Source organism: Bubalus bubalis, chromosome 21 (genome assembly GCF_019923935.1).
Source record: "Bubalus bubalis isolate 160015118507 breed Murrah chromosome 21, NDDB_SH_1, whole genome shotgun sequence".
In the NCBI taxonomy this organism is placed as follows: Eukaryota; Metazoa; Chordata; class Mammalia; order Artiodactyla; family Bovidae; genus Bubalus; species Bubalus bubalis.
In genome coordinates, this window is record NC_059177.1 from 21,664,628 (window position 1) to 21,677,707 (window position 13,080).

A 13,080-nucleotide genomic window follows, 5' to 3' on the forward strand; every position below is an offset into this window, starting at 1 on the left:
AGCTTTTATCTCAAAAAAGGAAAAATATATATTTTTTTAAATTAAGGTGAAATAAAGGTATCTTCACAAATATAAAGCTACTTTCTTATTTTCAAATGAGAGCTGAGAGAGTTGGCCAGTGGTGGACCTGCCCTACAAGAAATGATAAAGAAGTTCTTTAGGCTGAAGGAAAATAATTCCAGATGAAAACTCAATTTACACCAAGGAATGAAGTGCTGGAGAGGATAACTATGTGGATGAAAGTCGTTCAGTCATGTCTGACTCTGCGACCCCAGGGACTATACAGTCCATGGAATTCTCTAGGCCAGAATATGGGAGTGGGTAGCCTTTCCCTTCTCCAGGGCATCTTCCCAACCCAGGGATTGAACCCAGGTCTCCCTCATTGCAGGCGGATTCATTACCAGCTGAGCCACAAGGGAAGTCCAAATATGTAGATAAAAGACTCCTAATTTCTCATTTTCCCATGTTTTTAGCATACAAATGACTCCTTAAACAAGGCAAAGTAAGTAAAAATGCACTATTGAGTTTATATATATATATACACACACACACACACACACACACACACACACAGTGGTAAAACATAAGAGAATAACACCAAGAGGACAGGAAGGGAGAAAGAGAAGTAGGGTTGGCCCTTTAACAATACTGGTTTGAATTGCATGGGTCCACTTACACATGGGTTTTTCCATATTAAATATTACAGTTCTACATGGTTGGATGAATTCACAATGCAGAGGAACCATGAACACAGAGGGCCAACTATCAGTTATACACAGATTTTCAACCATGCAGAGGGCAAGTGTCCCTAACTCCCACATTGTTCAAGATTCAACTGTACACTATTGTAAAGTTCTTACTTCACATGGGAAAAGATTAACACTATGTAAAACTGACAGGGAATATGCCGAAGATGTATAATGAAAATCCTAAATCATGATGAGAAATATAAGATACATGGTGTTGTCTTCCTTCTTTTATTTTGAAGGGGCCCTTTTGTTTCTAAAATCTTCAAGAAAACAATAAAAAAGGAATAAATTCAGTGTTTCCCTAGGCTATTCAGAGGGAAAACTGGCAGGAAAAGGTTTTGGGGGGGAGTAAAAATTAAGACAGTTGTTTATTATTAGAAGAAAAAATATAGATGTTCTGAAGTAGACTTGTAAGTAACCAACGTTTTCAAAGTCTATACGACAGAAACTCTCCTCAAAAGGTTGCATGTTTCATTCATTTCAACTAATTTGCAAGTGAAGAAGATGCAGTACTTTAAGTTTCTAAAGTCAGTCACAGTTACTTCTGTAGGGTTCTGATATTCTTAATAGTTTTTTGCTTTATGTGTCAAGTCCCAGGTTCCTACAGCCTGGATATATTGCCCTTCAAGATCTGGTCTCCGAGAACAGTTTCTGTTTTGTTTCGCAGGACGATCCTCTGCTCCTCCTCAAATGAGGTTACTGAGTTCTAAACCAAGGCTGCCTGCTATTTCCAAGTCCACATCAGCATCTTACAAGAAGTGACCTACTCTGTTCATCTCTTCTTTCTGAAATATAGGTTATCCTGTTAGTAGCAGCTCAGATGCTAGTGCCTTCAGGAAGTCTTTCTTAAACCCTTGCCCAACCTCAAACTCCTTCATCACCTCCAGAGGACAAGGAATGTGCCTCCCATCACCTTCACCATCCAGTTATCAGATGGGCATCTTTTTGTCCTGTCACCAATATGCACTCACCTACCATCATGCTGGTTAGGCACTTGATCACTTGTTGTGATACGTAACTGAGCAAGGGAAAGAAAAATACAGAAGCAAGAGATGATTGGATGACCCAGAGAAGGGAAATTGGAAATTTTCAGGTGAGAGTTGGGTTACCGTGCATCCTTCTGATACGGCGTGATGTGTTTGTTTCTCTTAGTTATCCCAAGTCATCCCTTGGAACAAGGTAGGTTGAAGTACCTGGATCTGACTTTATTCCTATAAACCCATGCGTCCTTTCTCCCTGCCTGCCCTGCGCCGTCCCTTACCTCCACCTCCCACAGGGCTTTTGAGCTGGTGGCAGATGTGGCAGACTGCCGGCCGGTGGTTCTCAGAAAGACATGCTGCTTCTTCCTGTGCTCGTCACAGGTAAGAAACTTCTCCTGCTCGGCATGGAACAGCCTCACCACGTCACCCTGCAAGTCGACACACAGAGGGGTTAAGGAAAGTGCATTTTAAGAGAGAACTGAAGACGAGCCAAGTGCTGCCCAGCCAGTCATGTATCCAACTTACCCCCTTTAATATGTCATCTTTGTTGTCACTCCATTTCATGAAAAGGACTATTTTCCAGCTTGTGTTACAGTTGACGGAATTGACCTGGAAAGCAAATTTAAGAGTTATTTTTTCACATATCCCTCAACAACTATGTCTTCCTGCCCCAAAGGGCCTCACCTCTGTCCAAGAAACAAGATTGTGCTTCAGCCCTCCAAGCGTAAAGACTGGCATCATTAAGACCATAGAACTTGCACATTCAATTGACCTGTTAGAAGTCTCTGGTAATAAATGGATAATTTCTACCAATCGCTATGTATATTCCAGCTGTGGCTAAGGCAAGTAAGTTTCACCCTTCTGGAATGACATCTTCTTTGCAGCCACTGTTTGTACACTAAAGACATTCTATGCACCGGGCCAACATTCACTAATATATTTAATCCTTAGCAACACCCTAAAAGGGCTTCCCTGGTGGCTCAGTGGTAAAGAATCTGCCTTCCAGTGCAGGAGATGCAGGGTGGATCCATGGGTCAGGAAGATCTCCTGGAGGAGGGCATGGCAATTCACTCCAGTACTCTTGCCTGGGAAATCCCATGGGCAGAGGAGCCAGTGGGCTATAGTCCATGGGGTCACAAAATGGATGGTGACTTGGTGACTAAACAACAACCACCACCACCCTGAAAAATAGCAATAACCATCATGTCCATTTCAGAGGTAGGAAAACTGATACCTGGGGAGACTGGGTAATGAATCTACAGTCACAGAGGTAGAGAAGGGCAGATTCGGGATCTGAATCCATAATATCTGACTCCAGACCTTGTGCCCTCCACCATTAAGCAAATATTCATGTCACAATCAAGCTACTGTCCTTGTGTCCTATAATTGCCAATTACTTTAAGTAGATGTATTGCCAAAAGCAAGATGTTACTCTTGCAGGTGTGTTCATAGCTGCCAACGTAGGGGAATTAGTGAAAGGGTCTCTCTTTAGGGGACTAATTAGAAAAGGGTGCTCCTCTAGCCAAAAAGCACTGGTACAAGGGAGCCTCCTCTGGTTTAAGAAATTAGAAAAATGGTCTCCCAGTGATACAAAGCTTAGCAAACTGAGGCCTGAAATGACTATCAGCTCCCACCGATGGAACAGGCTTACACAGCCTCGTGTGACAGGCCTGGCTTTGAGTCTTGGTTTCCTCGCCTGTAAAATGGGTACACTGTCCTGAGTCAGGACTCAAGTCACTGTCAGCATGCCCATGCTCTGGTCTCAGGAAGGCTGAGGGCTCCCATAGCACATGCTGCTCACAAGTTGTAACTGGATTTCTCTTACCTCATTGCAGCCTGGGTTATCCACCAGCTGATGGCTGCTGGCATGTAAGGGCTGGCCGGCATTCACGGGGTTCAGAACAACCTTGTCACCTATGACCACCTGAAAAACAAAGAACCCACAGAGCGTTTCACAAAAAAAAAAACATCAGGACTGCAGAATGAGCAGTGGCTAGTTTGGGGAGAAGCCATAAGAGTCTACATAGAAGAAGGCTCAGTTTCCAGCAGGTAGAATGATACAGCACAAAGGCACAGTTTTAAAAGCCTGACCCTGATCAGGAGGGGGTGATATTTACAAGACTAAAGGTAAATTTTTGCCCACAATTGTTATTGATTACCTAAAGATGCTTTCAAAGTTAGTCTAAGCAGGAAGAAAAAAGCCCTCCCTCTGTTAGATTCAGTTAAGGCACTAAGTTTTAGGGGTAGAAGCAGAATATTGTCTGAAGTAAGTCTTTACCTTTGAGAAAATAAAGCTATACATTTATAAAGCAATGACTTTTATACTTTTTTGAAAAGTCATATTAAGAAATATGTTTTCTATTATGACCTGGTCATACATACTTATGTAGATATATGTGTATATGTATGTGTGTATACATACATATATGCATGTATGCACAGATATACATATCTCTTTATCTAACACAAAAGTTACCCACGCCAAACAATCTTATCCCCATTATGTTCAACACAGCTTGATACAATCTATTCTATTCCACTTTCTAAAATAATAGTCACAAATTACTAAATTGATCTCTTAGCCTATACGTAGATAGATACCCTGTCCTTTGAAAAACACTATTCTACAAGTGCTCAAAAAAACACTATTCTACAAGGGTAAGAATTCAAAACCATCTAATTTTCTCAACCAAGGCACAGATAAAAAGATAAGCATAAAGGACAGGAAAGCAAAGGACATGCTAGAGATGAAGTTCAGAACAAAGCACCCTTCCTTGTCTATTATCACGGAAGCAGAAGGAAAAAGAATGGAAAGGATGGTTTCCTAAGATGTAAAACCCATCTCTTCTCAGTTTGATGCATTTGGGGAAGACATACTATCAAATTTTCTCTAATTCCAAATGAATATAATTATGTTCAGTACATTAAAAAAAAAACCCAAACCTTTGGCTGAAATGTAAGCTTTTCTGGACGAGTTCTTTTATACTCAGCTGATGATCACTGCTGTATACCAGCTGCCCGGGTGGGGGTGGGTGGTGTGCCCTGGCACTAGATGCTTCAGGTATATTGTATATACTTTAATACACACACATATAAACTAAAACATTTTGAAACTACCCAGAGTTTGTATACTTAAATATTAAAAAATGGCAAAATCCAGTTTCAGGTGGAGGCTAGCTGAGCATTTTGGTAAGAATTTCACACTGTTTAAACCCATATTTCTTTTGGTAGAAACAACTATTTTAGAATCTTAACAAGGTTAGAAATACTGCTGATAGCATTTATACATAGTGATAGGTAAGTATACGACCACATAAGCTCACAGTAAGGTAGATAGTATCAGGACGGTTCTAAGTGGCCCTGGGAAGGATGACTTATAACTTTCTGGGGCTTTATAACTTAATGACCTCCCCTACCCAGAAGAGCGCAGCTCACAGCCAAACACAGGTGCCAAAATGGAATGAAGAACCCGCAGAGTTACTGACAAAGAACAACTGAGGCTAATCCTAAAATCCACTCTCCTTCTCTGCTCAATCTACTTCTTTTCCATCCTCTGTTCTAACTTTACTTCCCAAATAGCAAAGCATTTCTACTCTACCACTGATATAGAAGGAGGGGCATAGTCCCCAGGACAGTAATACACGACAGCGGCTTTCATGGTAAAGTTACCGAGGTAATGGGCTGCTTGTATGAATTTTTTCAGAAGCCCAGTAGGAAAAATAGAGCTACTGTATGTAGGTCACACTTCACTCCAAATTTCCCTGTTTCCCAAACACTGGTTTCCATAGTGAGTCCCTTCTCCTCCTACAGGATAAGCCTCTGGCTCCAGCTTTAAATTTCTTCTAGTTGACTCAAGCATGCAGTTATGGTTGGAGGCCTGGCATGGAGCACTCCCGGGGCTGGGAATGTGCACTTACACTGTCTCCGATGGATCGCAGCTTGTAGAATGGCTGAATGTAAAACCAGGACCCTTCATTTCCGGCCTCATCCAATGTCACTCTCATGGCATTCTTCTCCAGCAGAGCCGGAAGCCTCTTATTCACAGTTAGGTATTTATTACTTTTCAGATGCAGTAGCTGAAAACCACCAAGAGAATAAGGTGCCTGTCAGCATGTCTCTGAATCTTTACCATTTCTCTTTCAGCCATATAAAATATGTATCAAACACTCCTCCCACCACTGAGCTGCCTGTGAAGTTGGAGAACCACAGAAGTGCCTAGGGCAAGGGGATGATTAGAAAAGGAGAAAGAGCAAAGGGAGCAGAAGTAGAAGGAAAAGGAGAAGAAAATTATTTCCCCCACAAAACAGCCTTGGACGAGATGGATGTCACTCAGGTAGGTAAAGGGCGCTGTCCGATAGAATAGCACTCTTGCCATTGGTTACCAGGAAGGGGTCTAACCCCACGTAAAGGGTCTAAAGAACTGCAGTCTGAATATGCCCTGACACAAAGGTGGAGCTAAGGAAGGGCACTTCTGAACAAGAGACACAGTTCAATTTAATAGAGGACCCCATTAGGGGGATTGTCAATTCATTTGAAAAAACATGAGTGCTATGGTTTTCCACCTTGAATTTCTCTTCTTAATACTTGGCAAGTGGGTACTTGAAAGGGATGGAAAGATTGAAGATCTAGATGGGAAATGTCCCTTGGTAAGTCTAGAGCAGGAAGAGTTAACCAACGCTTCCCAACTCAACAGGCTGTAAGAGATGATAGAAGGGAATATGAAAGCTTGTCCAATCTCTGGAGACACGATAAGACTAGCAGGAGACACCACTGCCAACTGCCAGTATCCCCCTTTCCAGGTTCACAGGTAGTTTCTATAACACTCCAGGAGGTTTACACACTGCCAGGGTTACTGGAAGTAGAGGAGTAACTTGTCTGATCCATGAGCCTCTGACATCCCCTAGGCATGATACCCATGGGGAAGTTAATGCGTTCCCAAGCCTTCGTTCTTACTCTGATGAGTAGCCCTGATCCTCCATGCACCTACTGAGTTGTTGGATTTGGGTGGTGTGTAACCTGATATTACCTATTAGTGGATGTCAAGATCTAGGGGAAATAAGAAATATGAGGTAATGTGTGCTCAGAGGATACTCTGTGACAGGTCCCTGTCAATCATCATAGGCAGCAGACACCATTATTATTACCATTTTGCTAGTGAGACAGCTGAGGCATGGCAAGAATTCTTGCCCTAAATCTCAGAGGAGAAAAATTGGGAAGGAACTCCTCTGTCAGTTGTAAATTTAATATTAGCATTAGTAAAGAGAGGCAAAGTAGGACCTTGGGATTAACACAGACACGCTACAATATATAAAACAGATAAACAACAAAGACCTACTGGACAGTACAATAAACTATATTCAATATCTTGTAATTACCTTTAACGGGAAAGCGTCTGAAAAAGAATGAATATATATACACATGTATGTGTATAACTGAACCACTTTGCTATACACCTGAAACTTACGCAACATCGTAAACTAACTACACTTCAATTTTTTTTAATGGTTTTTTAAAAGCCATATTTGGCACTGGACTTCTCACAGACTGTTTTCTGCAAGGACAGACCCAGGCGGACTTTTTCTTTCCAGCAAAACCTGTGGTAGCTATTTCTTAAATTGTGTTTAATCCTTTCAAATGTAAAGGTACCAGAGATAAACAAGTAAACCTCATGACCCATTAGGTAAGACCTGAGACTCATCATCCAATATTCTACCCGAAGATACAGAATTGCTCTTATTACTTCTGGTGACCAGCCCTTGAATCAGTTTTTACCAAATATGAGGAACTTTCTAGGAATGTAAGTTAGGCAAGACCGCAACAGTCAGGCTTCTCTTTAGTTAGGAGCTTCCCATCTGAAAAATGTGGACAGTGTAAATTAACAGCTTCCAAGGACAGAAGTGGACTCTCACATTGAAAATGAACCAACTGAAAACCCAGCCTAATCAGAAGAAATGCCAGACCTTTTCCAATAAACTGGCTGTCTCCATGGAGTTTTATGTGTCCAAATAGGGTTTACTGTGCTTGCTCTTCATTTCACTCTTTGTAATGTTTCAGCTTCGTGACAGAAGCGTGGTTTTGGCCTACCTGGATCACGTTGCCATACTGGATCACGGTACCCAGCAATTTCCTGTTTTCAGTCTCATTCTGCTTCTTTTCCAAGTCTGCAGCATGCTGTTTATGGAGGAGGAAGACTGGTCACAAAGAGGCAACAATGCGTTTCATTTCTCTGCAGTGATGCAGAACCAACATAGCCAGTTCATACAGGAACCACAGAAATAAGTCAATATTACTACCTAAGTACACCCAGAGGCTAAGTGCAATGAGCAAGGGGTTTAACATTCCAACTCACTACACCTTTGGCTTGTTGGCCTTTTTGACTTTTCAAAAATGTGTTCTTTCTTTTAAGGACTTCACAGATATCTGCTTAGGGTAAGACTAAGTCAAAAGCTTATATATTTTTAAAGAAAACAGGGTAAGGTTGGAAGGGAAATTGCATAGCCCTTTTATGATTTGCAAAGGTTGTCTTTATAGCTCTGGAGTCAAATAAAACAGGATTTAAATACTGGTTTTGTGAGCTGGATGTGTTATTTAACATCTGTGAGCCTCAGTTACCTCTTCTGTAAAATGAAAATAAAAACAGTACTCTCACCTCATAGGAATCACTTAGCATGGCATCTCATCACAGAAGGATTCATGGAGTGTTAATTTTTATTGTTATATACCAATTATAATTTATGTAATTTTCATGGCAGTTCCCTGAGGAGAAGATGATTATTCTAATTTAATAAAGAAGAAACAGACACGGAGAGATGAAAAAGTTTGGTTGACAATGCATAGTTGAATGATGGCTACAAAAGGAGTTATTCCTGTTTTCTCTACTACTATGTATATTTGAAATTTTGCTTAATACTGTCATTTAAAAAAAATTACACAGCTACTAAGTAAGTAAGAGACAATCTCACACCCACATTTGGGTAAACTCCAGATTGATACTACTAGCCCAACTCTGGCAGCCTAGGGAACATGATACAGCTGAATAGAGAGTTTCCAAAACAGTCAGCCAAGGCCACCAGCCTGCACAGTCCTTTTTCTTCATTTCCCTGTAGAACGCAGTAAGGACTGTTAACATATGATAACCATGCTCAAGGGGAACTAGCTTCATCCTAGGCAATTAAACTGCTGTTCCAACCCCTGACTCCCAAACTCAGACGAAGTAAAACCAAAGTAAAAAAACAGGGATTTCTTCTAATCTGATGGGTGATAAATGCCTGATGATGACCAGTAGTATCCTTCAGAACTGTTTCCAACGTTCTCTGCCTTGAGTCTCCCCTGGCCTTGAGACAAGATGCTAGCAGATGCCACGGGGTAACGGGTTTCCTTCCCAGGTCCCTGTTTCCACAGGACCCTTCAGACCTGATCCTGGTTCCACCACAAACCAACTTTACCATCTTGGCCAAGTTATTTAATCTCACTGAGCCTCACTAAGCATTCTCATCCACAAAACGAGGACAAAAATAAGCCTTTTTTTTTTTTTCCCCTCTCTCTCTCATCATGGAGATTAGAGAAAATGCATACTAGACACCAAACAGGCATTCAACACATTTTAACTGTGATTGTTACGCGTAAGTCTCTGTAACTAAGAAATGTCCTAATGATGAGAATTTCAAAAAGTTGACTAAGTTGGCTGGATGAAGAATCTTCCCATTTCCATTAAGCTCAGCATCCACTCTGCCTCTACTGGAAAGATAGGTATTTTTAGGAAGGCATATCTTTTGAGAAAAATAAGCTGCAGGCAGCAATCCTAAACTGGAAACAAACCACGTTAAAGGAAGGTAAGGGTCTACCTATGTTCGTATAGATGACTGCAAGTTTACCCTATGTATCTCAACCCTTTAAAACAATGGTCTATTCAGAGGCTTCCCTCTTGCTCTTTTGGAATTAGTTACCAGTCTGCTGTTCTCAGGTACAAAAATATAATGGTTTCAAGACACATCCAGAAACAATAGAAGTGCAGACACCATAGCCATCCTTGGCATGCAACTGCCCTGGGCACGGTTCTTCCCCACTCTCTCTTCCTCTTCACAAACACCTTCCCTTCACTTCCTCCCACCTCCCTTCTCCCTGTTTTCATGCCCAAGCTGTACCCTCTCCAGAGAGCTCTCCAGTAACCACAGGTACTTTCCAAAGAAAAAAAACACCACTGGACTGAATCTACTTAGAAGGCAGGTTTATACTTTGGAGAAAGCCATTTATTCTTTCTGCCAAGCAGTTCTCAGCTAATAAGGACAGGAAATTGGAGAAAGAAAAAAATATATCAAAGGGTGGAAAAATCAATGAATTAAGGAAAATAAAACAACATTTTCCCAACAAACATGTTTTTTTTTTTTTCCTTCTGCTCAACATGTCACACTGAAAGGATTCACCTTTAGAGAATCTTAAAGTAGTGTTTCTTGGACTTAATATAAGGGCTCCTGGTTAAGAGGGAAAATTCTCGTGGATATTCCTCTCTCAAGGATTTCCAGTGGCTTCAATCTAAGAAATATTAATCTAAAATATTAAGTTCCTGCCTATGCTCAGATTAAGGATAAAAGTGGTCATCCAATGGTCACCAGCATATCTAAAAGAAAATGTCAGATTAGTCACCAAGAAGGCCCGGATTTCATATTTAAGACTAATTTAACACCAGTAGCTCTAAAGATTAAATGGTAATCTTTAAATAAATTTAATCTTAAATTAAATGGCAAAAGGTAAAATCATAAGTGAAAATATACAACTGGAAAATAAATATCTAAGAATATCAAATATCATATCTGAAACTCCATTAAAAGATTTAATGATGACCAAGCCCACACATAACTACTAAGTAAACATTTCATGAATTAAGTTTATGAACCATTCTAAGAATTCAGTTTTGCTATAAGGGCTCTTTAAGAAGAAAACTCTCCCATTCATGTCATCTTTTACTAAGTGCATAAATACTGTATATGTGTTGAGTTCACAAGTCAGTCTTTAGGTAACTCCCTCCACGAAATAAATTAGTTCCCTTCCCTTGGTTTTATGGATATAACTGACATATAATTTGGCTTTCAGGAAAAAAAAATCCATCCTGATTTTTAGTTCAACAGGTAAAGCAAAAGGTTGATAAAAAGGAAGTAAGGTACAACCTATACCCAGGCCCACTGATCAAGGTTGATTTAACCTTGGAAAAAACATATTAAATCTCTCAAGTGTATTCTAAAGATGAGTCCACACTTGGACAGTGGATTTGTACTACCCCTTCTGAAGGATAATCTGGCAATATCCACCAAAAAGTTGGTCAACGGGTATAACTTTGACTTAGCCATCCTTTTTCCAGGAATTTCTTCTAAGAAGTAAACAGGCATGCACATGAGGCCATAACCACTCCCTTCCCCTCCCCCAGAATGGAAAAAAATTGTCAGGATCCTAAGTATTTCTGAACTCCATAGGGATTGCCTATCTAAAATTACAGTACTGCTATACCATGGAGTTATCAAGTAGCCATGAAAAATACAGAACTACTTGTTTATTCATGACATAGTAAGTGGGGAAATAAGCAGGTGAAAGAAAGAGAAGTGAGACGGCATGCCCCTATTAATACTTTAACATACAGAGATACAGGAATAATAGGGGGTTGGAGACTGGGACACACACCAAATATAAAACCAAGATTATCTTTGAGGTAATTTAGATTTAGAGAGCATACCATTTTTTTTCCCTTTTCTTACTCATGTGTTTTTGAAATTCACTTCTTACAATACTCACATGTCATTTTTTCAGAAGCATCTTCATCCTATCTCCATGGCAAGAAGCCTGGGTTTTTAAAAAGCTTTATGAGCAAAACAGAAATAGAGACACAGACGTAGAGAACAAACATATGGACGCTAAGGGTGGGGAGGCAGAGTGGGATGAATTGGAAGAGTGGGCCTGACATATATAGACTACTGAGTGTAAAATAGATAACTAATGAGGACCTGCTGTACAGCACGGGGATCTCTACTCAGTGCTCTGTGGTGACCTAAATGGGAAGGAAATCCAAAAAAGAGGGGATATATGAAAACCTATAGCTGCTTCACCTTGCTGTACAGTAGCAACTATAACAACATCATAAAGCAACTACAGCCAGTAAAAATTAATTTAAAAATAAAAGTAAATAAACAGCCACCTTAAATGTGCTACCTTTTTGATATTTAAAAAGAATCCCAATAAATCAAGTACCTGTTGCTCTTTTCCTTGCACAATGACTTGAGGACAGTTCCGAATTTCTAAAGAAGAAATGGCACTCCATGCTATGCTCTCTACCACCACTATTCACCATGGACATTACTGTGTTTCCCTAAGCAACATCAAGGCCAATCCCATCACAGTCACCTGCTATTTTATTTCCGAAATAGAGAAACCATTATTACATTACCACAGAGAGGTCACTGGAGCAGTGGGGAAAGGTTATTTAAGGTCAAAAAACTCTGAATTACATAACATGATATTGAATTAAGGCCTCTGAAAATAAGCAACGCAGGACCCAGGCTTCAGAAGACAATAAAGACTCATCACTCCTCTGGTTCTTCCCAGCTTAAAGTAACAGATCATTTCTCAGAACCAAAACAATGTAGGTGCTATTTCAAGGTAACAGACAGAAACACTGTCAGGAAATGCAGTCAAGGCCCGAAGAACAAATTATATGATTTGCTAAGGGTAGGGGAACCTCATTCTGCCAAGAGTCTTGGGAAATCATGACCAGCAGGGTTAGCATCCAGTTCTCTCTGAAAGAAGACACACACAGCGACCAGCCACTAGATGTCACTGTCCTTCAGAGAGCTGGCGGCATGTTGCACAGCCTAGGCAAAAGGAAGTCAAAGTGGTCTAGACAACTAATTCCTTAAATGGCATTAATTTAAAATAATCTGACCTTTGATTGGGGTGCTCCACAGTAGTTGACAAAAATAAAAATGAAAACCCCCCGGAGACCGGCCATCCACCCCCAAAGCCAAGCGACTTCCCAAAATACAGCATTTTAATGACGACACTAGAGCATGTGAATGACTCTCAGACACGAGGGGGGGAAAAATGTCCAACTAAGCAAGGAAAGTAGGAATTGCACAGAGTAACTAAGACCCAAAAGTCACGTCGGTAATCCTAAATCAGGGGACAGCGCTGGTTTCCTTTTAAATCTATTTAAAGCAAGAACAGCATGAAAGAGAACATTTGTTGTTTGTTTTAGTAAGGAGTTCAAAGTTCTCTGTCACCTTTAGGATTGCAGTTTTCAACTGTGTGGCTTTTTTCAGGGTTCATTTGTGGGAAGGAGCATGAAAAGGAACTGCTGATGAAATGAC

General features: G+C 40.5%; 1 protein-coding gene across 10 annotated transcripts in view; it reads right to left on the reverse strand.

The window, feature by feature from the left end:
* Nucleotides 1-13,080, reverse strand: part of ITPR1 (inositol 1,4,5-trisphosphate receptor type 1) — a 354,027-nt gene that overhangs the window by 204,119 nt on the left and 136,828 nt on the right. For all 10 annotated transcript variants that reach the window (XM_044934302.1, XM_044934310.1, XM_044934306.1 and 7 more), the window contains 5 exons: nucleotides 7,814-7,900; nucleotides 5,647-5,805; nucleotides 3,555-3,653; nucleotides 2,255-2,338; nucleotides 2,011-2,157 (listed from right to left, as the gene is read on the reverse strand). In XM_044934302.1, coding sequence (XP_044790237.1) covers nucleotides 2,011-2,157; nucleotides 2,255-2,338; nucleotides 3,555-3,653; nucleotides 5,647-5,805; nucleotides 7,814-7,900 — 576 coding nt within the window. The remainder of the gene's footprint in view (nucleotides 1-2,010; nucleotides 2,158-2,254; nucleotides 2,339-3,554; nucleotides 3,654-5,646; nucleotides 5,806-7,813; nucleotides 7,901-13,080) is intronic.